This window comes from Copadichromis virginalis, linkage group LG14 (genome assembly GCF_057382275.1).
Source record: "Copadichromis virginalis isolate Kocher_CV1m ecotype Utaka linkage group LG14, C_Virginalis_male_GT1.1, whole genome shotgun sequence".
NCBI classification, from domain to species: Eukaryota; Metazoa; Chordata; class Actinopteri; order Cichliformes; family Cichlidae; genus Copadichromis; species Copadichromis virginalis.
Window position 1 is genome coordinate 12,900,942 of NC_140631.1, and position 27,211 is coordinate 12,928,152.

The following is a 27,211-nucleotide window of genomic DNA, read 5'->3' on the forward strand; positions in this document are numbered from 1 at the left end:
CCACCCTCAAAACTCATCTGTTTAAAATTGCCTATTCTTAAATTTCTGTATGTTTTAACTTTTATCTTCTATTTTTATCATTGTGTATATTTCCAGTTTTTATCTGTTGTACAGTGTCCTTGGGTGCTTTGAAAGGCGCTATTTAAATAAAATGTATTATTATTATTATTATTATTACTTAATGTCATTTATACCCCTAGACAGGCCTGTTAGTGTACCTCCAGCACACACACATTATCAAAAGATAAGTAATGGCAACCCCGATCTACTCACAGAGTAGTAGCTACTTTTAACACCGAGAAGACCAAGGAGCTCATCGTGGACTACAGGAGGAATGCTGACCCACATCCACCCATCCACATTAAGGGGACGGCTGTGGAGCGTGTGAGCAGCTTCAAGTTCCTGGGAGTCCACATCTCCGAGGATCTCACCTGGACGACCAACTGCTCCAAGCTGGTCAAGAAGGCTCACCAGCGCCTCTTCTTCTTGAGGACTCTGAGGAAGAACCACCTGTCCTCAGACATCCTGGTGAACTTCTATCGCTGCACCATCGAGAGCATCCTGACCAACTGTATAACAGTCTGGTACGGGAACTGCTCTGCCTCGGACCGGAAGGCGTTGCAGAGGGTCGTGAAAACTGCCCAGCGCATCGCCGGAGCACCACTTCCTGCCATAAAAGACATCTACAGGAAGCGGTGTCTGAAAAGGGCTGGGAAAATCATCAAAGACCCCAGTCACCCATCACATGGACTCTTCACCCTCCTGCCCTCTGGGAGGCGCCACAGGAGCCTCCGGACTAAGACCACCAGGTACCGGAACAGCTTCTTCCCCACAGCTGTCAGACTCCTGAACTCTGCCTCCTGACATCTGACCCACGTTAAACTCATGGACTGAACATACACACACCCACAATGGACAACTGTACCCTCAAACACACAATAATAACATGGACTGAACCACCACTCACAACCACTAGCACTTTATATAGCCTCTGTAGAAACTATCTACACCCTCACTTATCTTAACTGCACTACTGTATAGCTCTGTGTAAATAATCATTCTGTACATTCGATAATCTTTAATCCTACAACTGTTTACAACTTGCATAGTTCCCATTTCTGTATAGCTGTATATCCCAGATTCTGTAAAGTTATTTATTTCATATTCTGTATAGTTTTTCATATTTATATCCTGTTCATATCCTGTACATAGCTTGTACTCACTACAGCCTGTACATACTTAGAGTTATAGAATATTCACAACATACTTCATACCGTGTACATTATAACATACCATAATAGACCCATTTCTGTAATATACTCACATATCTATATTATTGCTAATATATATTGTAATATATCTATATCACTAAAGCACTTCTGGATGGATGCAAACTGCATTTCGTTGCCCTGTACCTGTGCATGTGCAATGACAATAAAGTTGAATTCTAATTCTATTCTATTCTACTTTTACCAAACTAACAAATATTAAAACTAAGCATATTACTTTTTCAAGTTCACAAACTCTTTTCATTTTTTTGTTTCAAAACTCTGTTTTTTATTTTATTTTAGTTAATTTAAATGTTTTTTCACATCTAGTTGACCTCTGACCTTGACCCCAAGGTCAGAGGTCGAGTATTCTGAAAATCTTGTGAATGCTAAAACTTGAGAACAAAGCGATGAAGGATTTTTAAACTGATACCATCTTCCAGGAGGCTGAGGGGTAACCTTTTCTACTCCTAACACTTGTCAAGAAAGCCATAAATGTGTGGGGATTTTTTTATTATTATTATTTCAAAGGCAGAGCTCATTTGGAAGAACTGAACATGATTTATCAAAGTATAGAGTCTAGATTCTGGTGGTCAAGACTTGTACGAGGATGGCCAGCATGAGAAGATGGGGAGGAGGTGGGCTGAACAAATGACAGTCTGAAAGACAAAATGATAGAAGAGAGGCAGATTGAGTCAAAGGAGGCAGGGAAAAAATGATTAAGCCAAAGGGGAAGGAGAAGTGATGTAAATAACCTATCACCCGGAACACAGATGGGTGTATTTAGGCACAAGGCTTGTTTCAGGACTTGATAAAGCAGGTAACACTTCCTACTTCTTACTCCAGGAACACTTTATTTGTTTGTTTGAAAGCTGTACCAAATAGCAGAGGCTGCAGCGAGCTAGCCTTGTGAGCATCTAAAACTGGCAGTTGCTTTCTACCACACTTTTCACATTTGAGGGCTTTAAAAGCCTCCTGCCTTTTAATTTTCTGTATCAAAGCACTGGTATGATTGATGTGAAAAGATTAACACTAATGTAGTATGGCTGCCTAATGAGGCCTTGTTGACATGCTTCTAAATTCAGAGTGGAGAGCTGAGAGCTGAAGTGTAGCCTCAAGCTGTAAAAGCTTACTAAGAAAAAAAAAGTGTATTTTTGGTGACAAAGAGGCTGTAGGTTATATATTTTTGCTTAATTGCACAGCAGGTTGAAAAGAGACGCTTATTTCTGTTACCTGCCCACATGTTTTTTTTTTTCACCAAGACTCATACTGGAACACTCTCTGAAACTTTATTTTTCAAGTGTTCAGGAGCAGCAGACAGTATAACACATAAAATGTTGTGTGATACGTGTGTTTGTGGCTGTGTTTGTGTGTCCAGAGGCCTGTTTAACAAAGCAGGTAGTACACTCTATGTTTACCCAAACCCAACACATCCAGCCCAGAAAATAAGTGGAGTACAGAAGTGTAGTGCCCAGCCATGTAGGAGTGGTGACAGATCAATTAGCACCTGTCTCTCCCCGCATCTTTCTGCTGCTACCGGCACAGTTGTGTCTCTATTATATGTTTTTCTGTTGCCACTCCTCTATCTGAGCCACAAGAGCATTACATTGATACACAAGTAACCCCAATTCCTACTCAAATAGATCCTTCTTAATTTATACATTTAGGATTTTAACATCTTCCTCCGCCTTCTATTTTTGCATCCAGACCGATTTAGAGTCTCTGGACCCTCGCGGTCGTACTCCTCTTCACCTCGCTGTCACGCTGGGCCACCTGGACTGCGCCAGGGTCCTGCTGCAGCACGGCGCTGACGTTAGCAAGGAGAACCGCAACGGATGGACAGGTGAGTGAGTGCACATGCTGTGTGGAGTTTATTTGTGGTAATGCGAGCAGTGCACAGCATGCATAAGCTGTATCTGGAGGGTGGTGGTACATTTTGGAAACTTAGTGACCTTATAATACATTTTATCGTACATCTTTGTACACCTTTTTTGTTTGGAAAATGAAAACCAAAATCTCATCTCTGCTGGCACATTTAAAATTTGGTTTTGTGCTCTTGCAGTGGGAAGATAATGGAGTTTGAAATCAGTTCTTTTTTGTAACTTTTATTTTTCCATTTGTGCCCAAAATATGATCTCACCTTAAGTTTCTTGTTTTTGCTGTCATCTCCTCTCTTTTTTGTGGCTTTTCTCCCCTGACGTTGATGATTTAAGTGCAGTGCACTGAATCTAAGTTATTTCAATGAATCAATAGTTGAAAAATACTGAGTCCATATATTTTGTTTACCTTTACCTGCTCACTTACCCTCACAGTGGTAGCCCTGTCAAGAGTAAGTTTCACGCATACCACACTAGTAAAACTGCTTCTTCTTCTTTTTTTTTTACATTAGGCCAGAAAATAGAGCTGCTCTTCTAGTTGTAAATGTGAAACTAATGCTACCAAGAGCAGTTCTCCATTGCATTATTTGCCTGGCTGTGTGAAACAAAGGAAGACGTTATATCAGCACGCTAACCAAACAAGCATCATGCCTGTGTGATCGTTGCATCTTTAAAATGTCACACAAATACACACACCAGATAATATAGCGTGTGTGTGATAGTTCAACTCACAAAGTGTGCTGTTCAAGTGTAAGGACAGCTGATCAATGATGGGTGAGACGCAGTAATTGGTGGTTCCAGCTTCTCCTTTGGCCCACTTCAGTTTTGGCAGTTCTCGCTGCCCCCTTTAAATTGTTCATGTACATAAATTTTAGATGAAGCCTGAGTGACTGGTTCTGTTTTACTCTCCCTCTCAGTTCTTCAGGAGGCGGTGAGTACCAGAGATCCGGAGCTGGTGCGTCTCGTGCTTCGTTACCGTGACTACCAGAGGACTGCCAAGAGACTGGCGGGCATCCCCGTCCTGCTGGAGCGACTGCGCCAAGTGCGATTTCACACAAGCACCCATAAGCACACACACGCGCTGTAGTGCACAGGTTCATGAAATAAGTGTGCAAGCCATGTGGGTGATAAATATGGAAGCTATAAATGCATTTGAAATGTAAATAAGTCTTTTTCAAATTTACATGCAAATTTGCTTTTCCCATGAGATCCTTTCTGAAGGTATTAATAGCTTTCTTTAACAAGGGCGATACACTCAAAGGATATGTCTCCATGTTGCAAAGCGCTCTCTCCCTCTAATCTGACTCATAGCTGTTCCCTAAGGACCTCAGGATTGCCCTGTTTGAAGGCAAAAAAGCAGTGATGGACATGCCGAGGCTGCCCGTACAGGAGGTTAATGGTTAGAAGCCTGCAGCAGCAGATTGTGTTGGAGCTGTTGCACAAAACAGTGACAGCGATGCAGGGATGTGCCTCCAAACTGTCTGACTTCCTGTGTATCTGCTCCTGCCGGCTCCCTGATACACACAACACCCTCACACTGTGAAAACAGCAAGGAGCACTGGCACTCAAATGCACTCGCACACGAACCCGCGAGCGTTACACACATCTCATCCTTCTTCATCTGCCGCTGCTCTCACCCACATTATTGTCCTCTCCATCCCTCCATCCATCACTTCTATTATTAACACACACACACACATATGCAGACATTTCCAGTTTCCAGTCCCATCATCTTTGGCACAGACATCCCTGCTGCATTTATTAGCTTTACTTCTTTTTTTCTCTCCTCCTGCACATCGGTATTCTCCTCCCTCTGTCTGTTAATCTTTAACTTCATCACTCTCCACAACTCTCCCTCCGTATCTTCCTCTTTATCGATGCTCAGTGTTTTCTCATTTTTATTCCTTTCTCTGTCTGTCTCTGCTCTCCTCCTCCACCCTAAGCAGGCCCAAGACTTCTATGTGGAGATGAAATGGGAGTTTACCAGCTGGGGTGAGTCCAGTCCTTGTGTCCAGTGATCCAGTAAAAGCCAGTACCAACCAGTCAGATCTATTAATTTTATCTGCCTCTTAGGCTAAAGACACCTGTTTTCAGTTGCATGTCAGAAAAGCATTTGTATTGTATGTGTAGGTTAGAATGGCTTAAATTTAAAAAATTCAAATGCAAAAAAGAAAACTGAGACCTAGCTCAGCATGGTTTGAGTCAAAGAGTGTCTGTATTCGTCCTTAGTGCCCCTGGTGTCTCGCATCTGCCCCAGTGACACATACAGAGTTTGGAAGAGTGGTCAGTGTCTCCGTGTTGACACCACCCTGATGGGATTTGAACAGATGACCTGGCAGAGAGGAAACCGGAGCTTCATTTTCAAGGGACAGGGTGAGAGTTTGAGCTCGACTGGCTCGCTCTGTGTGAGGTGCACGCAGTGTGTCAAAATGCATTCAAAGAAAACCACACTGACTAGTGCTGATATTTAAAAATGGAGGTGAAAGACAGATGAAACTGGGCGACGTGAGAACAACAAAAGCACAATTCAATTAGCATTTTTCTTTCGTTGCGTTTTTGCTGAGAATTATTTGCACAAGTGAAACAAACACGGTTTAATATCAAAATGAGTAGAGCGCAAAGCTAGCTGTTTCCTCCTGTTTTTGTGCTAAGCTAAGCCAACTCGCTGCTTCCTGTGGCTTTATTGATCACAAAGGCATGAAGCTGGTATTGATTTCAAATGATTCTCATAAACCAAGACGATAACTGTGTTTCCTAAATTTATCTCCAATATGTATCCTTTAAATCTCCCGTAGTGGGAAGTAGAGATGGGGGATCGATCCAATAATCCATCGTGTGTTTACCAGCGTTGGTAATGGTATGTAGCACAGTAGGATTGATACTTATTTCTATCCTCCAAGTTCAGTACGTAGCTCACTGAACTGTTGATGATGATTTAGCTCATAAATCATGACACACTGGTCTCCCCTTCATGAGCTCCCTTTATAAGTTATAAGTATCAGTATTGATATTGGTATCAGCAATACTGGCCCTGTATTGACTTGGTATCAGGCAGGTATCTGTCTGTCTGTCTGTCTGTCTAAGCATCACAGATTTGTGGACTTTCTCACCTCACTGAAAAGCTCTCAACTTTTCTCTTCCCTTCTCTCCCTGTCTTTCTCTCAGACTCCAGCGCAGAGGTGATGGAGGTCGACCACGACAGGCAGCTGGTGTTCCGTGAGACCTTGTGCGTGTCATCCCTCACAGCGCTCTCGCCGGGCAGGGGGAAGGGTGGTGCCTGCAGCAGCACCACAGCTGGGTTGGGCCTTCTGGGAGTAATGCAGCCCACTGACGAGCAGGTAGCGGCCCGGCTGTCTGCCCCAGTGGTGACCACGCAGCTGGACACCCGCAACATCGCGTTCGAGAGGTCAGAAAAAATACTGCTATGTACTGAACAAAAATATACAGGATGTGAAAAATCAAAGCTAATAAATAGCTTTAGCTCAGCCACAGGACTTGCTCCATTAATCTGCTGTTCTTTTTTTTTTTTTTGCTTTGTTTTGTTTTTTCCCCAGTGGAGAAAAATCACTCTTTTGTTGTTAGAGTTGAATTTCTGTCAGCGTTTCTCTGTTGCTGCCTCCTACACTGCAACCCACAGCTGAGTGGAACGAGTTCAGGCACGTTCTCTGGTGGCTGTCAAAATGCATTTCACAAAGTGTAGGAAAATACAAACCAAAGCTGCAGCAGTGGGAGGAAATGGACACAAGAAAAAGTCGCATAGAACAAACTGTTAAATTTCATTGAAGAGCACATATTTTTGGAATATTGTATCCAAAAATCTGGGAATGTGTTCCTATCAAAAAAGTGCATTAAAATAGTTATTCTAAAATCCCGCTGTAGTTTAAAGTAAGACTGTAGAGCTTTTGAAAGAAGTAAAAACAATGTTCAAATAGCAGCAGCTGTCTTGTAATCCAGTTGCAGTCACACTGGGTCAATAGTAATCATTGTATTTTAATTTAACTACTCGCTTCTTCATCCTTTCTGTCTCTGTGTAACCTCAAAAGGCAAAAAGTGCCCAAATAAATTTGCAGGACTACGCTTGATGTGAAGGAACAAATTAGCTTCTGGCTGCCTGAATCGAGCTGGGGGCGCCTGTAAAACAAGTAAAATGCAGTGGTGGGAAAAGACAAAAAGACTTGGACAAGGTGGAGAGAAGAGTGGACCGAGCAGGCGGGAGGCAGGGGGGGTCATGGAGGACAAAATTCATCCTATTCTGGTTGGTTGGAGAGATAAGACTGATGAGGAAAGGACGGGGGTAACGGAAGAGGGAGTTTTGTTTGGACAGAGAGGGATGGAGAAGAGAAAATGTAAAGAGATGAAACAAAAAAGGAATGAGAGCGAGGGACAGAACTAACGCTGGGACGTGGAGGTATGAGGGGAAGGCACACAATAAGAAAAATGGAGGGAAAGATGAACGGGTAGCAAGGCTGTGGGCGGGAAAGCACAATACAGAAGCCAGAAGAAAGAGATATTTGATCTTTTTTTGTGGAAGGAGGGGAAAAAGAGGAAGACGGTGATAGATAGGCGAGTGATGGAAAGGCAGCGGCGGCAGGAAGTGAATGTTAACAGATTAAAAGTGAGAAAGAAGGCAGAGAGACGAATGACTCCAAGAATTGAGCGAGGAGAGGTTGGGGTGGGGTAATTATCTCACTGTCAGACTTGCACCTCGGTGTCACCTCTGTGCATTTTGCTCCGTCAGCATTCCTGTCCAGTAATGTATTTGGGATGCTTTACAGCAAACCGCTTCGTCAAGCATCCTAGACAGGGACACCTCAAAGCTCTGGAGTTATTACGTCTCTACGCAACTTTGCACACAAAAAATACAGCGCTGCAGTTTTACTGTTTTAAAAGTTGGATTCAAAGTTTTGGGAACCCATGACAAGGACCTTGATAGCTGGCTAGCAGAGGAAACGGTATGCTTAGGCTACAGACTTTCCCTGATTGAGACAAATTCATGTGCCACTTGCCAAGGGACATAAAAGGACTGTAGTGTATATTAGCTTGAAAGACATATTTTTCCGTTACTTCGGTGTATATATAAGATAAACTACCTTGAGAAGTGGATGGAAGATTATCGTATGCCTTGGCAGTCGTTTGCATTCGTGTTTAGCGCCGGTCCTCTTGGGGTCTGTTTGGCCAACAATCATTTACAAAAATGCAACAGGCTGCAAGTTAGTCTGTGATGTATCACTTAAACAGAACAATGCTAGTTTGTTTTTTTAGTAGTTCTGGCCTTGTTTATACTATTTAGCATGCTAACATTTTGCAAAGTACAGTTCAGGCTTGTGAGATTGCCAGTATTTTCCATTAAACTAAATCTTTTGATAATTATAACAGCTTATCCACAGAGGAGCAAATTTCCAAACAGCCCGTACAGTTGTTGTTGACGAAAATCTAAACAAAGTAGGATGGGAGACAGGCGTGACAGCTTTTTGAGTAACAACCCTTAGGAGAATTCTCCCAAATGTCACTGATAAAATAAAAAAATAAATAAATCTGATATTGTTTCACTAATAAACTTAAGAGCTGAAATGATTGGATTAACCAGCCTTGAAAAGTGAGTTTTTGAGCTTTGAGGAATTTAGTGGCACGAATAAATCACGAAGATGCAATATTGCTCGCTGACTTCTGGCAGGTTTGCTAATTGCACACTGAACTGCTCGTCTTCACTGGTGACAAACAAGGCCAGCGTCTTCAGGATTCCTCTTGTGAGAAAACTTGGTTTTTTTGAGCTTCCTCTCCTCTCACAGTACCCAGGAGAGGAAGCTCTCCTGGGTACTGTGTCCTTGAGCTTAGATGGAACCGAACTTGCTTTATTATGGCTTTGAGACGTGAGAGAGATGACCTGGGATGTGCTGAAACTGTGTTGCAGGAACAAGACGGGCATCCTGGGATGGAGGAGCGAGAAGACCGAGACGGTGAATGGATATGAAGCAAAGGTAAGCGGCTCGCTTATCTCTCGCACTGTCCAGAGAAAGCCCAGCCACCGTTTGATATTTGATATTCAGTTTGATATTCCATGAAAGTTCACTTAACTTGAAGGATTTCATTTCCTGAATGAATAAAATCCAGAGTTGTTTCATGCTTTAAAAAAAACCCATCGATCAAGATTCAGCAGCACCTAAAAGACCAGATGGCCTCTCAAATCAAGTAAAAAAAAAAAAAAATACATTACCATGTTACCTTGACCCAATTTGTTTTCTTTGTCCCCCTCGAGGGATCAATGGGTGGCAAGTGTCAGACTACCGGGCCATCTGTCACCGGTGGGTTTAAAAGCCCTTCAGATGGGCTCTACAGTAAAATACTGCTGTCTATTTTCTGCTTCATTGATTTAGAGTCGCAAACATAAACAGACAACGCATACAGAACTGCTCTACCCCTGGAAGCTTTTAGTTCTTTATTTCAGTCGTGTGTAGTCAGTGTAAACTCAGTATCAGCAGCCTGCTCAATATTTAATCAGCGCCTGATTTTTATGGTCACTGTTGAGGAATTCCTGCATTTTGCTGTGGACTAGTCGGACTGCAGACTAGCAACTAGGGTGCACAAAAATCGCGGCTTTAAGGGTTTTGGTTTTGCTTTATAGCTTGTATGGTGACAAGTTGTTTTTGGAATTATTGCTACAGCTATGAGGTGGTAAAGTGTGCGTGAACAGAAAAAAGGAGTTATGTGTCTTCCTCTTTCAGGTGTATGCAGCATCCAATGTTGAGCTGATTACCAGGACCAGAACCGACCATCTGTCAGACCAGAACAAGAACAAGATAAAAGGTAAGTCACTTCATCAGGATGTCGTCACGCCTTTTTTGTTCCCCTACAGCTGAATCTCTCCATTACGTCCTCCGCGCCGTTGTAACCCGCAGTCCAAGTGCCGAAACACGTCCGATAGAAGAGTCACCGATGACTAATCCCTCTCACCTGAGCTCGATGAGATCACCCCGAGGCTGCGGCTAACAGCCCGTAAAGTTCTCTCGGTGGCTCGGTCTCATTTTCTGGTTCACATCATAAATCAAACAGGATTAGCAGGTTTCCCTCTCTCCCTGGACCGTCGCTGTCAGCCAGGATCAACCATCACATGCTCTTCTGAGAGAGCTCCTCTCTCCCAGGTCACAATCCCCATCTGCGCTCTGCTAATATGCACGAGGAAAGTGTTCTCGGAGACGCTACACTGACTCCTGAATGAGTGACTCGGTCCATTTGCCCATTTCCTCGAGCTACTTTTCATCATTTTGTTAACGCTGTTAAGAATTTAAAAAACAAACCTTTAAGTGCTCCTATATATCCTAGGAGAGGCACACACTGTATCATCAGCAGCTGTAGACAGATTAGATGACCAAAGGCTGAAATGTAGATCAGTGCTTTAAAAACCACAATATAGTGATGGACCTTTGCTCTGCTTTTAGTACTTATTCAGTTTCTGGTTTGATAAAGACAAACCGCACCACCACGTCCAAACCACACACTATCAAGCTGCTCACTTTTTTTTTTTGGGTGCTCAGATCTAAATGAAAAGCAGCTTTTGAGTTTCTCCACTGTGGATCTTTTAAACCCCTCGATGTCTAATTTTAGGAATGATCCTGGAGTTTATGATTGCAGATTTCACTTTTGGTATTTTGCAATATACAGCTTTTGAAAGTAGACGGGACTTGAACCATTAGAATCAGAATTAATTTAGATGTTTCCACCTTATTTAGTTGTTTATTCTCATTGTTTAAGAAAGAAGTTTGATGTGAAGCCAAATCTTTATCCTCATTTGTCTGTATGCGAAGTCCATTTACATACAAGGACACACCATATCTTAAAGGCCTCCAAGTACCACATCGCCCCAGTAGAGCACTTAACTCTCAGACTGCTGGCTTGTGTTGTTTCTGGGGTAGAATGGGAAGCAGAGCCCTCAGAGGTGTTGTCCTGTTAAAAGTGAGTTTTTCCTCCTTGCTGTCATCAAGCACTTGCTTATAGGGAGTCATCTGATTGTTGGGGTTTCCTCTGTATTATTCTGGGCTCTTTGCCTTACATACGAAGCCCCTTGAGGTAACTGATGTTGTGATTTAGTACTATGTAAATCAAATGTAAAATAATAGAACAATTTTTTAAACCCATGTAATCATAAAAAGTTGCCTGTGTATGGATAACTGAAAAGGTTATTTGGTGCGTCACTCATCATTTTTGAAGCACTGTTTCCTCAATAGTTAGTCAGGAGAGGGACAAGTTTCCACCTGTGTGATGTCTAGGAGCACATCGTGATGTCATGGAAACGATGCAGCTCAAGATAGGGGAGGGTTTTCTTAGTCACCACCACCGAAAGTGAAGTGACCTCATTTGCAAGTCCAGGTGATGTGGAAATAAGTGCCACTCCTACCCAAAGTGCAGCGTGAACAAGCTCACTGACAGTGTGTGGGCTGCAAACACACTCTCAGAGGAAAACAAATTATTTTGACCCAGTCTATGGTTTGGGATGATAATCAACAACTTTTCTAAATCCATTGTAAGATGCCAGTGTTGAGACTCTGCAGGAAACAGCTAAATTAGGTGCCAGTATATAGAAGTGGGTGTCATTTGGACACCAGGTCATTTCACCCAGTTAGGAACCTTCCTAAGCCAAAAAAAGATGATTCCACTTCACCCCACATGCTGACAGGGCCGGTCTGAGATGACAATAGAGTGGGGAAAAGGGAACACAGGCATCTACAATAAATGTGCTTTAAAGTTTGACAAGCATGTTGAATGTCTTAGACTGGATTTTGGGTGATGAGCGAATGCCTCATGTGGTCCCGTAGCAGGAATTGGCCGTTAAGACCTCAAATATTCTCAAGATTCTTGTATTATCTTTTGATTTGTGTGACAAATGTGATTTTTTTTTTCTCCCATTACTGCTGTGCCTGTTTCCCAGAATAATGACGGTGACATATCTCCAAAAGTGATGCCCTCGCTCTCTTTTTTATTGGAGCACTAAAATCGTCGTCTTGAAGAAGTGCTATTCAACTGGCATCTTACATGGATGAGATAAAGAATTGAACTTTTTTCTGAGGGGGGGAAATATGTCTATGATTTAATGAACTATAGCAAAGCAGGGTGAGAGAGCCTCAGAGCAGGAAAAGGTCAAGTCAAGAGGTGGAAGTAGGAAAAGTAAGAACAATGTTGAGATTGAGGGCTTCTCGTTGTCCAGCTGTAGTCCGTAATTACTCACGTATCAGGTTCTGCTGTGAGATCTGCTGATATTTAGGCTAGACCACCTAAGCTGGCTTGCCTTGGTTCATGCTGGCTCCTCGTAGATAAGAGTGCATTACAAAAAGCTTCATGTAATGCAATAAGGCATCCTGAGCAGAGCATTATAGAGCAAAATGACACTGTGGACAGTTGCAGCGGCGATAAATGAGCCCACACAGAGGGCTGTGCAGTAATCTGAAGTAAATGTGTAAAACAAACAGGACAGCATGTAGTTTGTATGGATGTGCTGTGATTATATAAGTGCATTTCTTTTTTTACTTGTTGCTGCCGCTGTGTGTCTGAGCAGGTGGGAAGACTCCACTGCAGAACTTCCTCGGGATTGCAGAACAGCACATGGGGCCTAATAACGGGGTGAGCACACACTCGATTTGAACACCGTCACGTGAAACATGAACGGCAATCGGCGCTGTGACTGTCATCGCTGTTTTCAGGGACATTTCCTACCTTCTCGTGTTAGCGTTACCCCGCCCCCAACTCGATCGCCTCCTCTTTGGATGGTCAGGCAGTGTATGAATCCCGACTGTCGAGTCGACCGTGTCAACAGCAGAGGCTCCAAACCGCTCTCAGATATTGATTATGTTTTTTTAATTTGTTTCTGCTGCCGAGCACCAATGACTCATACCTCCCTGCTTCTCCTATTTCTGTATTCTGGCTCTTCACTCGCTTCCCCTCCCTGTCGCCTCTGCACATCATCATCCACACACACACCAAAAAAATTGAATTTCCCATTAAGTTCTTTTGGGCAACAGATAAAATTGGTGCACAGACAATGAATGTATCCTGAGCTTGTAGCTTAGCACTGCAAAGACCCGCAAAGCAAAATCGGCTATTTTGCCAAACCGTAAACTTCTTCTGTTTCACAACTCTTTGTTTGCCCGTAGCAGGAATGGCTGTTCCTACTTTTGACAGGTTTAGTCATGCGTCACACCGAGATAGTTATTAATGCAGCGAGCCAGCCGCTGTAATGATGAATAGTGAAATAAGAAACCGCTTTATCAATTTTTTCACAACTTCTGGCTTGAGCACGACTCCTTCAAAGAGTTGTTAAAAAATGCCAGTAGGTAAAAGGAAAGCCTTGAAATCTCTACAGAGTAGAGAATAGCAGAGAAAGTGAGTCTGAAAAGCCTCTGGTATTGATTAATAGTCCTTTGCATCCCTGCGAACAGAGTCGTTTTTCTACAGCTGTAAAAGCTTCACTATCTTTAATACGGAGACATGTTATAGCTGGATCTTTTTTTTTGTAAATTCATGTTATTCACTCCTCACTTTGCCCAGGCTCTGGTGACCCAGATGTCGTCCCCCGTGGTGACAAACCCCGCTGCGCTGACCGCCGAGGAATACTTCAACCCCAGCTCGACGACCACTCAGAGGGATATCGGCCACCCGTGCCAGCTCACAACCAAGACGCAGAGGTGACACGTGCCCACGGAAAAAGAAACAAAAAAACAAACCAAACATTCAGCCATGCGTAGAGCACAGTCGCCCTGAGTCGCAGAGTCGTTGTCAGAGCTGACAAAATGATGGACAGAGAAGAGCCCAGAGGAAAATCGGCCGTCCGCAGCAGCTGACCGCCGAGCTTCTGAGGTGAAAGGCAGCCAGATGACAGCGGCAGACAAACACTCAGGTTTTTACAAAGCTGGTGGAGAGTCGAGCAATTAGTGGGTTTCTGCAGTCGATCACTCAGCTCTGGCTCGATGACTCATGGCACATCATCTTCGCTCCAGCGTATTAACAAATGGAACAAAACAAAAAAGAAATGAAAGAACGCTTTCTGTGTCACTCAGGGAGCAAAAAGCAAAAGAAGTGAAAATATGAACTCAGTGAGGAAAGTAAAAGCAAATAAAAGAATGATCTGAGTGTTCAGGTGTTTTTTGTAACATAGCTGATGTTATTCCGCTGCCCATAAATCGGGGTTGTTGCTCTGTGTTTTGGGTCTTTCGGACATTTCCAGTACCATCGTTCTTCAAGCGGGTAATGAAAAGTTGCTGGACATCAGGAGGACGACGGGTCTGAGGTTGTAGAGCTGCCTCTCAATCTTGTGTTCATTCATTGGACAAATTAGAATATGAGAATCGATCGGCCTCGGTTTGAGAACGACTCAGCAGCTTGTGGACAGCCACTGTTAGCTGATGTGATCAATGTCTTTGTGCAGCTTCCTCCGGGCAAACATTTAACTGTCTGAGCAAGAGCATAAATTGCTTCAATTATGCTTTAGTCAGAAATGTATTTGCTGATATTTATTAATTAACTCTTTCTTCCTGCCTTCTTTCTTTTCCCATACGTGTGCTCGTTCCCAGGTTTAAAGCTAAGTTGTGGCTGTGTGAGTCCCACCCTCTTTCCCTGGCAGAACAAGTGGTGCCTATCATCGATCTCATGGCGATCTCGAACGCCCTGTTCGCTAAGCTGCGTGACTTCATCACTCTGCGTTTGCCGCCTGGCTTCCCTGTCAAGATTGGTGAGCACTGTGAGATTGAGACGCATGATGGGAGGGGGCTAAGATGTGTGCTGTTTAAATAAAGGGGGAGGGCGCAGTTATGGAAAGGTTGGAAAATGGACACACAGATTAATGGAAAGTTAAGACATGCAGAGAAAGGGTGTAAAGAAATGACCAAATTACTTATAAGATGTATCAATCATAAAAACAGAATAACTGATATAAAGGACATGTGTGTTATTGGAGGATGGGGGTGAAATTTCTCTCCTCTCCTTACAGAGATCCCTCTCTACCACATCCTGAATGCCAGGATCACCTTTAGTAACCTGAATGGCTGTGAGGAGGGAGCCGGTGTCCGTGCTGACAACGAAGTGGTGGTGGAGGGCGAAAGACAGAGGGACACCCCGAGGACAGACACCCCTTCTCCGGGCAGCGACTCGTCCAGCGTCTCCAGCTCTAGTTCCACCAGTAAGCGCCTCAGCTGTAGAATGTCTGTAGAAGCTTTTTCTTTTACCGCTCCACAAAAAAATGTTATATTCTTTTTAAACATCAGTGTAATTTATTATATGTATATTTTGTGTTAATAATGTAAGTCTGCAAAATATTGTCACCAAATCGTTGAACTAAATTGAGCCGAGTACACCACATGCCCCCTTTTAGACACACCCCTGCGTGGGACATGTAATCCTGCAGCAAGTTATCAGATTTGAAGATCATAACAAACTGTAGTCATTGGTTTATCTGCATAGAGACATATTTTACGTTAATGTCTGTAGCTTTATTGGACAGCATATAAACTGGATGTAACTACCATGACGTAATTCTCTGGAGTCTCCTTTAGATGTCTTCCAGATGAGCGTTTAGTTTTTAGTTAGTGACTGAGCCCATAAACTCATCAGGAAAGTGTTTGCAGTGGTCAGGGCACGAAGCTGTTTTCGCCCAGACTTCTATAGTAGTGGACGTTTTTGGGGTTTTTTGCAACCACAGCTGTTGCCATCTGGTGGCCTTTAGATAGAGTGCAGGTTTTCAGGCGTGTATGCATTGGCTTCATTGTTCCAACCCAGAAGCTGCATCTATCAGTTATACTGCTGCTGCGTAAGGCAAACAGCAGTGGTGACTAATACAGCCACACTCCTGACTTTGAACCTAAAAAAACATCCAGTCCAATGCATCTGACATAGAAACCGCCTGCCTTTACTTTGCTATTTCTGGCAATGGGATACAACACCTCTGACTAACCAGTGTTTGCTGGGTGTTAATTACAAATACTCTAATTATACACTTTGGAAATTTCAGCTAATACACATTACTGTGCAAATGTCTTGAGGCAATCCTCATGTCTTGATATGTTTCTAGGAAAATGGGAAGTAGGTGCAGCGATTTGCATGGACACGTGCACAAAAATAACAGAGTTTTTACAATTCCAACGAGCTTCAAAGTCAATATTTGCTGTGATCACCTTTATTCTTCAACACAGCCTGAACTCTCTTAGGAAGGTTTCTTCACATAGTCTTCAGGAATACTTCTCCAGGCTTCTTGTCGGACATTTAAAGCTCTTTTCTGTGAAGATGATCCCACACTCTCTCAGTAATGTTGAGGTCTGGGCTTTGGGACGCCAGTGCACGATCAACATTGTGTGTTTTTCTATCCAGGTATTTACTGCATTGGAAATGTGTTTGGGACCTTCATGCTGAAAAAAATGAAGCTATGCCAATCAAATGCTTTTTGAAAGAATCCCAACACCACTTAAATGAATCTCCAGATGATGACATCATGTTTTACAGATGGCTGTACCTCTTTCTCGATCTTCTTCAGACATACTGATGATGATTTGAAGCAAACATTTCAAATCTGGGTTCATCACTCCATAAGACCCGTTGCCACTGATGCTAAGTGTAATTTACCTCAGCCTTTTCTTCCCACTTACAACCACTGAGACCAGTCTCCTAGTAACAAAGTGTCTAATGTTACAATATAAAATTAGTTCTTATTGACTGTTATGTGAGACACAACACGGATTCATACTTTGAGTTTTTGAGTTTGAATGATTCATTGGTGAGTATTTAGTGGCTAATGTCTCTGAAAATAGTCAGGTGCAAAAGTACACTTTATTACAGGCTTTGGGTCAATAGACTGAGGTTTTGCCTCAATAGGTGACACATGTAAATCTGCAAATATGAAGTGTTTCCTGCCAGATTTGTCTGCTTTCTCCCAAACTTCTGCTGAGTGACAGGCTGACACTTGTAAATGTGTGCAATATCTGTTAATTCAAGGGTTTAAGTCTCCTCGTGCTTTCTTTTACTCAGAAAAAAAACCTCTTGTATTTTTCCGCTCCTCTCCTTTAGCCTCCTTTACTGCCAGATAACACTCCTTCCCATCTCTTGCCCTTTGCCTTCCCCCCCGTGTGCTGCAGTGTCCTGTCGAGCCAGCGAGATTCCCCCGTGTGTGTTTGAGGCCCCACCTGGATACACCATGCTAGGAGGCAAACAGAGAGACAGCATGAGGGAGGAGGAGGAGGATCTGCTGCAGTTTGCCATACAGCAGAGCCTTCTGGAGGCTGGCTCCGAATACGATCAGGTGGCTTCAATGTGAAACTCCTGCGAGATCATCTTTTCTCTTCTGCGGGGAGCTTAAATCAGTGCTTAACTGGCTATTAGCTAAATCAAACTGCTTCATATGTTTTGCTCAGGCTACACATGCACAGTTAGCAATGATCCAGATAGCATAGTCGTTTAAAAAGACTACAGCAGGGTTCCTATTTCTACTGAAGACTCTCAGTCTAGCTGGCTTTTATGACAGTTGGCGGTCATCATCAGGTTGGAAGCTAAGGTTAATGTTACACTTCATCATTTTTGATGGTGCTGTAAAGGTTGGGTGTATTCCCCGCATCCTATAAAGAGCAGCTGATTGTAGCCTACACATAGTGAATGAACCTGTGTCAGCATACTGGGAATGCTACACTGTGGATGAGCTGAACGTAGTTCTGTTTTAATCAAGCCCACAGACTAGCTAATGGATGACTTGGATGATGTTTAGGCAGTGCAGTTGCACGTTATGAAGTTCATAATTTATTAATTTATACAAAACAGTTCAATTTTTGATTCATATGGGACGCTCAAATTCATGTACCATAAATTCTTATTCTTTTCTGTCATTGGGTTGCCCAAATTGTACTAAAGGCTCAAAAAGTGTACCCTACACCTTTGCACCAGGAGTAGCTGGAACCATTGTTGTCCAGTACTGTGTGTTCAGAGATGCTCTTCTGTGGCCTTTGGTGCCGTTCAATCAGCTAGCTCAAAGCAGTCAGGCCATAAACGAGGCATTTTTACCCAAATCAGAGATGTTTTTGTGGGAAAATCCCAGCAGATGAGCAGTTTCTGACACGCTTAGACCAGCATGTCTCGCACCATCAACAATGACACATTTAAAGTTCCTTAAATCATCGTTCTTCCTCATTCTAATGCTCAATTTAAACTTCAGAGGATCATCTCGGCCGGGTCTGCCCAAATTCAGTCGCGGCCATGTAATCGGCTGATGAGACATTTGCATTAAGAAGCACTTGTGTGCATGTATATCTTTAGCAGCCTCTGAGGTGCATCTCTGCTGCAGAGATGCACCTCGCCAAACTGATGTTTTGCAATGTGTCTCGTTATGTGTTCCAAACATGTTAAATCTGATATGTCACACACAAATTCTGTGTCTGTTTAAACAGTAGACAGTGGAGATGCGGCTTTCCCATACTAATATGGTGCTGACGCGTTACTGTAATTAATGGCAGCGGAGTATGACATATCTGTGTGTATATTTCTATGAGCAGGCACAGGGAGCAAATGTGGAAAGTATTCTCCCTGCTTTTAAATTATACGGCGCAAATGGCAGCAATAAATTTAACCATAAGTCAAGCAAGACCAGACAAATATACGCAGTGAAGGAGGGAAAAAGTGAGCTGTTTTGAAAATAAAAAAACAATCAGTGCTGAAGTAAAATCAGTAAGTAGAATAAATTGGCTCTGATGTGTGGCGCACGCTGCCTGAGGATCGGCGCTGTTTAAAATCCCAGAGATCCTCGGTCCTGATAGCCCTTGGCCTTCTTCCAGACGTTACAGAAAGTGAGGTATAAATAGGCTCTGTGAGACAGGTCAGAGAACATCCTCTGAGTTTTCTTAGCTGAAATACACAAGGGGAAGGAGCAGAGGAGGCAAGGGCACGGTTGCAGCTTAGGCTTTGTGCTGCAGTTTGTGCTCTCGTCTCCAGCAGCCGTACCGAGCGCTTCCACCGCTGCGCCGCCGAGAAAGGTGACACTTTTAATTACTGCTCTAATACCAAAGCAGGACAGGTGTTAAAGGATCGTCCCGCCGACACGCTGTGTTTTACAGATTTAACTGCTGTACAAATCTAGCTTACACGGTATCCTGTCATCTTCTAAAAAACAGCTTTTGTTCACAGCTTCCATATATTTCTGTGACAGTGTGAAGCTGAATTTGAAACTTGAACGTCTATATTTAACAAGTGCTTCTCATCTTTATTAATCACTGGTAGCATTAAAACTGTACGTGGACTTGAGTAGGACCGCAGCCAGGATCGATCATTTAGTTTACGACCAAGGCCGCTGGCTCCGTCTCTACCATACGTTAACAGGAAGCTGCCTACAGGGAACGAGGATGCGTTTGTTTTGCATGCACCGCTTCCTGCAGCGCTCCTTCACTGACTTCCTGTGCCGCCTTCTCTTTTGTGTGCCCAGGTGACCATCTGGGAGGCGCTGACCAACAGCAAGCCGGGGACTCACCCTCTGTCCTGCGACCCGAGTCGTGTCGAGAGGTCAGAATGAAAGCCTTTGTTTTATTTTGGGGGATTTTTAATGACTCCCACGTGTTTGAGTTAAAGCTCTTTGTTATTGGGGACTTTGTTAGAAAGTCTGATAAAAGCGTCAGTGAATGAAAGAGAGCGGGACTTTCGTTGTCAGCAGCGAGGGGAAAAAAGCCCCCGCATAAATCTCCTTGAGTGCCAGGATGAAGGCAATTATATCCTGCCATCCCTCCACCGCATTGTCTCTGACTTCCTCTCAGCTCTCTTATGTGTTGTTAATCTTCAGTGTCTCGCACTCCTCTGTGAATTTTTTTTTCCTGTGGTTCTTTCCTCCCATACTTGACTCACATCCTGTATTCCTGTCCCATTCCTTGCTCTATTCTCTTATCCATCCTGCTATTCTCCCCCTCTCCTATCTGCTATCTGAGCTCCAGTGTGTGTGTGTGTGTGTGTGTGTGTTTGCAGAGAGGGGGTGTTGGTGGGAGGATGAGAGAGTTGAGAGAGTTTCCTGCTTTCTCAGTTGACAGTGCTGTAGTTGACTTTAGCCTCTGTTATCTTTAGACAGTGTTTCTCTCTGGGTGCATTCCCTGTTTGCAGATGGCTGGTTGGATTCACAGACTGTCCTATCCTCTTCGTCACTGCCTCCTCCCCAAGTCTTGCCATAGCAGTGTTTACTCGAGCCAAAGTTCTAACCTGAGGGGAAAGTGTTGGACCTATAGACCGACACCAAGAGAAAGTTGCAAAGCTGTAAAAATAAGAACAGAATGCAATCTCATAAACCCAAATATTACTGTAGAACACAGAAAATATGTCAGATATGGAAAAATAAGCTAACATCTCAGCAGAGTGGAGGCAGATTGGCTCAGTGGAAGCAGGACTGATCACTAGAGCAGTGCTGTCGGCATCGAGTTTGACAGCATGGGAAAGAGGAAGTGATGTAAATAACAGACCAGCAGTCAGACACCCAGGAAAGCAGGCGGATCGTCCTTGATGAACTTAAGCATAAGTTTGATTTCTAAATGCAGTGCTGCCCGAGGGCCCAAAATCATGGGCCAGTACTGCTTTTCTGCCTTATCCAGAATTTTGGCAAATTGGTGAACGTCTTTACTCATGAGAAACGCTGCCTGTCTTTTTCTACCCAGTTAAACTAATCAGTTGCAAAATGTCCCTCCAGCTGTTTCTTTTTAGCATCACTTAACGTTTTTGAGATGTGTTGCTGTGGGGCATCAAGTCCCACATGAGCTAATACTTTTCTAAAGCAGTAAAATGTTTAACCGTTTGGCATCTTTTCTGTGTTCCACTATAAATAAAGTTAGTGTCTATGAGATTTTCACGTCAGAGTCCCAAATTGTATTTTATTTGATGCATTTTTTTGGCATTGGGGTTGCAGAGAGAAATGCTTGGCTATTGTGTGTAGTGTCCTCAGAATGACTTAGCTGGGAAAAAAAAGACAGTGACAGCTTAAATGCTTGACTCCAGGGTTTCTGTGTCCATCTTTTATATACAGTCTGTGGTAAAAACAGTTTTGGTTTTTTTTAGTATTTCGTGATAGAACCGAGCACAGTTATGGGAACGCATGTCTCGCTGTGTCTCTTCTGAAGCCTTTGTCGCACCTTGTTTTTAAATAAAGCGTTTACTAAGACTCCACAATGTAGTCTGCAGCTAATTTGAGTCGATAATAGCTTTCTCCCACCGTTCATCAAATCTGCAGAATGACAGACGGTAATAAATGGAATCAGGACGAGACAGATCCAGGTTTAAGTTCCGGTGAAGCGTTAGATTAAAAGACAAAGCAAAGTGTCACGATGGAAAGATAAACAGCAATCAGAGGAGATTCTCATAACCTGGCAACCCAGACCTCATTCATTATTCATGCATTGACTCACAGTGAAACCATTACTGACTTATCCTTATTATGAATGATGCCTACTGTGTGCCCACTGAGGAGGTTTTTAAACCCGTGTTTCCTCGCCCCTGTACACAGCACCCCCCAGCACAAGCCCCGCCCCCCCACCAGCCTTTGCTCCACCCCCTCCAAGAAGAAGCCGACCACCTGCAGCTATGACGAGCAGCTGCGTATCGCCATGGAGATCTCAGCCCGGGAGCAGCAGGAGGCAGAGCTTCGGCAGCAGCAGGAGGAGGAGGAGCTGCAGCGCATCATCCAGCTGTCACTCATGGAGAAATGAGCCCCTCACCCCACACCCTCCCTCTGAACCAGGCGGTCCTGCCAGGGTGGGGGGTTTGGACTGAGGGGAGGTGGGTGGAAAAGGGCAGGTGTCCGCTTAAAATCTTGGAAATTTAAAAAGAAAACCATCTTAGAGGTAACATCTGACCTGGCCGTCCCTCCCCTCGCCTCAGCCAGACCCTTTTCCCATGAAGCCATGAGGTGGTTGCGTCTGCCCGGCTTCACAAAGCCAGAGACGGACGCACGCCTGGTCTCTCTTCTGCCACATTGGCACTTTCTCAACAAGTGCCAGTTTACAACCAACGACACAGTTTAACAGGAACTCCGTCTCGAATTAATGATTTCTTGGGGGGTGTTTTGCAAGGGTGCGTGTTTGTCTGTGCGTGTGTGTGTGTGCGTTTAAAACAAACCAGCTCAACGCACAGAAGGTCAATAAGGTCAACTAAACAGTTCCCCTAAATGTAGTGTGTCAGGCAACTCACTGCTCCAGCACCTAATGCACACTCACCCCACGCTCCCGTCACCACTGAGCGCGTGTGGTTTTCAGTTCTGACTGCATCGAAGAGCGCAGCGGCGTGGAGAACGCCTTCCTCATTTGAAGGCCGATAAATAATCAGACTTCCTCAGTTTTTAATGAAAATTTTTAAAATGATGGACTAATGTGTTTCTTCTTCTTCTCTTTTTTTTTTTTTTTTGATTTGCACAAAATCCAGATGTACTGTACTTGTGGGTGAAGCACATATATGACTGTTAATGGATGTTTGAGTTTGAGCACAAAGTTTAAAACAAAAAAAGAAACCCAGGCCGGGGTCTAGTTTTAAACCCTGACGCCGGGCTTTGCAAGGAGCACAGTAATGATGAGACTCCCAGATGAACACTAGGTGTGTACTAACTATACTGTATGTGAAGTAGAGCATTTATTAATAAAAACAGTAACAGGAATAAAGGTTTGTATGTGGATCGTGGGTTAGAGAAGAGTTTTCTCTGTAAATTTGCTTTTTCTCACCTTACATGAGCTGATGGTTGTTTGTTTTTGTTTTTTTGTGAGTGTGTTTCTGTGCATTATAATATTTCAGCATGGTCTGCACCCAATGAAAGGGGTGGGGGTCTTTTGTGACCTACGGCAAGTTTCACTGAGCAAAAGTTTTTTTTAAAAGCTGAAAACTAAAATCCAGTGTAAAATCACCCCTCAAATTTTTTCTTAGAAATTGGCAGGGTGCAAATGTAGATGAGCTCTGAGGGACTTGTTTTGTTTTTGTGTGGAGGATGACGAGAGCAGGGACACCTTATGCTCTTTTTTTTTTTAATTAAGTGAGAAATGTAAAACTTTCAGCATCAGCACAAACTGAGGATACCACCTTCTCTTTTCCTTCTGTAATTCATGGTTCTAAGCTTTCCCGGTTGGGTTAAGAAGTTAAAAAAATGCTCCTTTTGTTTTTTACTTTTTGAAAAAATGTTGCAAAACGTTAAAAAAAGCACGGTGTTTTCATGACGTATGCTGGGAAGTGAATTGACATGATTTAAATAAAGGAAAATCATTTTTTTTTGGAGAGCAATGTAGAAATGTGTTATTTGATTTTTTTTTTTTCCTTAAGCCTTTCAAATGCTCTGTAAATCCCTTCACCACCCCCCAAACCACACACACGCGCGCTACAGTTCTTCCACTGTTAAGTTCGTTTCCGTGGTCCTCTCCAGTGGAGGACAGTGACAAAAGCAATTTATTTCACACGAGATTGGGGAATGCTGCGGCGTCTGTCAGCACCAGAGAGAGCTCATCCGTTTTTAGCAGCTGCCACCTTCATCATCGTCCCTGTGACATGGATTCCCAGAGCTGAAGAAGTCTGATCCAACTGGGTTGTTTTTTGTTTTTTTTTTGTTTGGCTGAAGTTATTTTAGGCTTACAAGGGAGAAAAAAAGGGGAGCAGATTAGAGGCTGTAAAACCTCCAAGAAACAGCACTCAGGACAGAGAAAAAAAAAGGACGAACCAGCAGTGCGCATTATGAAAAATACCAGGACTGTGGAAGGTACCGAGCTGCAAGCCTATGTGAAACGAATTTGCAAAGAGCTGCTGATATAAGTCGCGTTCAGAGCATCAGTATGCAAAGAGGAAGGATGCCAATCTCAGCCTTTCTCCTCTTCTGCTCCACTGATTTTTATTCCCTCTCCTCATGATAAACACACACACACACACACACACACACACACACACACACACACACACACACACACATTTTATTTGAAAATCCTTCTGCTGTGTCTGCTGAGGTGGATTTAATTGGTGAAAACGTCAGGGGATCTCAGCTTTTCCTCTTGATTCACTTAAACCACCAAAGAGTCTTTTGGTCTTCATATATGGAGCCTGTGAGTTTTGATGTCTTAGTTATCTCCAGCCTCTCTTTTTTTAAAAGCAGATTCAGTCCTTTAATGTCAGTCTGTGCCTCGTGTCTGTGTGTGGGTCTCTCAGCAGGGGCTCCGGTGGCCTACATCTCAGTATTTAATTACCCACATGAAACAGTAGGTAAAATGTCAGCCTGAAATAAGCTGCGCTGAACACTGATGGAGATCATTTCCCACTGGAGTTGGCACCGACGTGCTTAAAAGATCGGTTAGTTGTAGTTAAAAACGAGAGGTAAAATGTATTTCTATTAAGGATGTGCTTTTCAGTCATTTGAAAAGAGAAGCTTGGTAGTGGCAATACCCGATGTCATGAAATCCAGTTTTAGTGTGTGGATCAGCCTGTCCAGCAGGTGGCGGTATATTTAAAAGCTGGCCTCATTTCTTTGCCTTACATGGGAGTGGCTAAAAACAGAAAAACTAAGGAGTCACTACCGTTAAAACAAACTCACCACCTTTATTTACTGCTAAAGCAATTAAGTAATAATAAAAAACAAAAACAACATATCAGCTTTGTCCTGGTTTAATTAAAAATCTGAATAAAGACATGTCTGCCAGCTTTGAAAACAAAACCACAGAGACAAGTCTACTGAGAACAGTGCAAAACAACAATCCTCCCCGGGGTAAGAAACACGTCTCAAATTTTTTTTTAAAAGAAAAAGAGTCATCTAAACAGTAAAGTGCATGGTTTGAGAAACAAAAGCCCCTCTGGTTGGAGTTTTAGAAACTCTGAACAGGCAGCGAGGGTCACACTTAAAAAAAAAAAAAAAGGGGACACTGATATAAATGAGTGCATGAGCACCGTTCAGTCTTAGTTTGGACATTCATGACACTGTACAGACGAACCTGAACTCCAGTTCATACAAACATCCAGTGGTTTCCATGCAAATATATGCTCATCATTCATGTCTTGCATACTATACACATAACACCAGAGAACACACACAGGGGGTTACAGCTGACATTCATACACATCATGCGGTCTCTTTCACACACATAAGCGCAGCTTCAGTCGCATGTGTTCCAGTCTTGCTGATCTGAGGTTACATGGTGTTGTATAGCAGAGTGACAGCTCGCTGCTGCTTCTTCTCAGCGGAAGCTTTGCGAGAACGTCTTGACGAGTGTCCTCTCCCCGGCTGACGGGATGCAGGGACCGTGCTGTTGCTACTGCTGCTGTTCTCTGACTCCTCCCGTTCTCCTCTTTCCCCTCTGGTGGAGGGGGAGAGGCCGAGGGGTGGAGGGGATGTGTCATCACTGCACGAACCTGTTCTTTCAGAGCACGGCCTCTGAGCCAGCACTTTCTGCTTCTTCCATGTGTCGTCCGGGTGAGACTGGGGCGACGAGGGCGAGTCAGGCGAGTGCGACAGTGTTGCTCTGTTGTGCGTCCTCAGGTCCAAGCTGCTGAGGTCATGAGCCGACAGCTCCAGACAGTCCAGTTTAGCCAAGGAGGCCGATCTCTTCATGAGAGACGGGGGGGTGAGCCCCGCCTGGCGGATGCGCGCCTCTAGCTCTGTGGCTCTGTGCCACTCTGTTGGCTCCAACAAACTCCTCTGCTCCTGCTTCTCTAGGAGCTGCTGCCCCACTTTCAGAGCTGGAGGGCTCTCTTCAAAACTCACCCCTTTATAACTTTCTGGGTCTGTGTCCATGGCGTCTCTTGGCCCCTGAGGCTGCCCCAGTTCTTGTGCTCGACTGTCTGCCGTCTCGAGGGTGATGCCCTCGTGAAGAAAAGCCTGCAGCTCTCTCAGCGTCTGCTGAATCTTCTCCAGCTCCTGGCTGCCTCGGGCCAGCCTCTTCTGGGCAGCGCAGACGGGGCCGCAGCCCTCTTGCCTGACCCGAGAGCTTTCATCCGTGTCCGACTCCTGCAGCGTCACGCCATCCAGAGTCATTAGGTTCGAACAGTCCTGCAGGTTTTGGCTATGGAGCTGGCCCCGTCTGAGAGACTGGGCTGAGGTATCTTGAGATGATGCTGATAACTGCTCAGCAGAGGCCAGTGATGATGTCACTGTGTGGCTATCTGTGGATGTGTGCACACTGACAGGTATAGCACCAGAGACTTGGCTGATATCTGACTTTGGGGAACATGAAAGGTCTTGGAGGTCGCTTGTGCCTGAGAAATCGGGTCTTTTGTGTGACCCCGTGTGCTTCTCTTCATCTTTGGACGTAGCATTAGCAGAAACAGCCATGTTCTCTCCCTGAGTGATCCTTTGTTCTGCAGCATGCATGGGGGAGTGGAGCAGCACGTGTTCGGAGGATACGGACAGTATGACAGGAGGTTGTTCGCTGCTGGGCGAATGCAGCGGAGACCGCTGACATGCCACCATCTCCAGTTCCTGCTTCAGCTTCTGCTCCAGCTGCTTGGTGGCCCGCCGCACGGAGCCCGCCGGCCAGTCGCACAACAGTGTGGTGGGAGGCTGGGGGTGTGAAGGTGGAGTCGAAGAGGTGTGCGTGACTTCAGAAGACTCCCCCTCTTCCTGATGTTCCGGTCGGATGACCTGAGGACTGTGAGAGGATGGAGGGAGTGGAGAAGATGAGGAGGAGGAAGGAGTCTGAAGAGATGCGGCGGGGTGTGATATGGCTTCGATCTCAGTGACAATATGGCGGACTGATATTCCGTTGTCGTGGTGAGTGTGATGAATCCGGTCAGGACTGGTTTTGTCAGAGCTGTCATCAGACTCCTGAGAGACAAAGAGAGGATACAGACTTTATTAGCACAGCCATTGTGAGGCTTTTATTCCAAGCAATGACTTATTAGCTCAGTCCTGTTTACACTCTTTTATAATCCACATAATACTACTGACAACTCGTTATAGGAGGAGGTTTGGTCTTGATTATTCTCTCATTGTCCAGCAGGTGTCACTGTGATCAGCTCAATCTATCTGCTACCACACAGTCCTCACATTCACTCAGATTCCAGTTTACTTCCCTCTGATTAAAACTTTAAAATAAAACCGTGGATACTATTCAAAGTTCATTTAAATCTCCTAAA

At 44.1% G+C, this 27,211-nt stretch overlaps 2 protein-coding genes across 4 annotated transcripts in view; one reads left to right on the plus strand and one right to left on the minus strand.

Annotated features, from left to right (window-relative positions):
* Positions 1 to 22,134, plus strand: part of ankrd13b (ankyrin repeat domain 13B) — a 41,632-nt gene extending 19,498 nt beyond the window's left edge. For both annotated transcript variants that reach the window (XM_085479357.1, XM_085479359.1), the window contains 14 exons: positions 2,976 to 3,111; positions 4,063 to 4,187; positions 5,092 to 5,137; positions 5,375 to 5,518; positions 6,311 to 6,551; positions 9,057 to 9,123; positions 9,868 to 9,949; positions 12,693 to 12,757; positions 13,682 to 13,818; positions 14,704 to 14,861; positions 15,120 to 15,308; positions 17,254 to 17,417; positions 19,581 to 19,657; positions 21,630 to 22,134. In XM_085479357.1, coding sequence (XP_085335483.1) covers positions 2,976 to 3,111; positions 4,063 to 4,187; positions 5,092 to 5,137; positions 5,375 to 5,518; positions 6,311 to 6,551; positions 9,057 to 9,123; positions 9,868 to 9,949; positions 12,693 to 12,757; positions 13,682 to 13,818; positions 14,704 to 14,861; positions 15,120 to 15,308; positions 17,254 to 17,417; positions 19,581 to 19,657; positions 21,630 to 21,831 — 1,833 coding nt within the window. In that variant the 3' untranslated portion in view covers positions 21,832 to 22,134. The remainder of the gene's footprint in view (positions 1 to 2,975; positions 3,112 to 4,062; positions 4,188 to 5,091; positions 5,138 to 5,374; positions 5,519 to 6,310; positions 6,552 to 9,056; positions 9,124 to 9,867; positions 9,950 to 12,692; positions 12,758 to 13,681; positions 13,819 to 14,703; positions 14,862 to 15,119; positions 15,309 to 17,253; positions 17,418 to 19,580; positions 19,658 to 21,629) is intronic.
* A 2,598-nt stretch (positions 22,135 to 24,732) lies between these two features.
* The window catches only part of ssh2a (slingshot protein phosphatase 2a), a 31,707-nt gene continuing 29,228 nt past the window's right edge, over positions 24,733 to 27,211 (minus strand). For both annotated transcript variants that reach the window (XM_085479356.1, XM_085479355.1), the window contains one exon: positions 24,733 to 26,900. In XM_085479356.1, the coding sequence (XP_085335482.1) occupies positions 25,269 to 26,900 (1,632 nt within the window). In that variant the 3' untranslated portion in view covers positions 24,733 to 25,268. The remainder of the gene's footprint in view (positions 26,901 to 27,211) is intronic.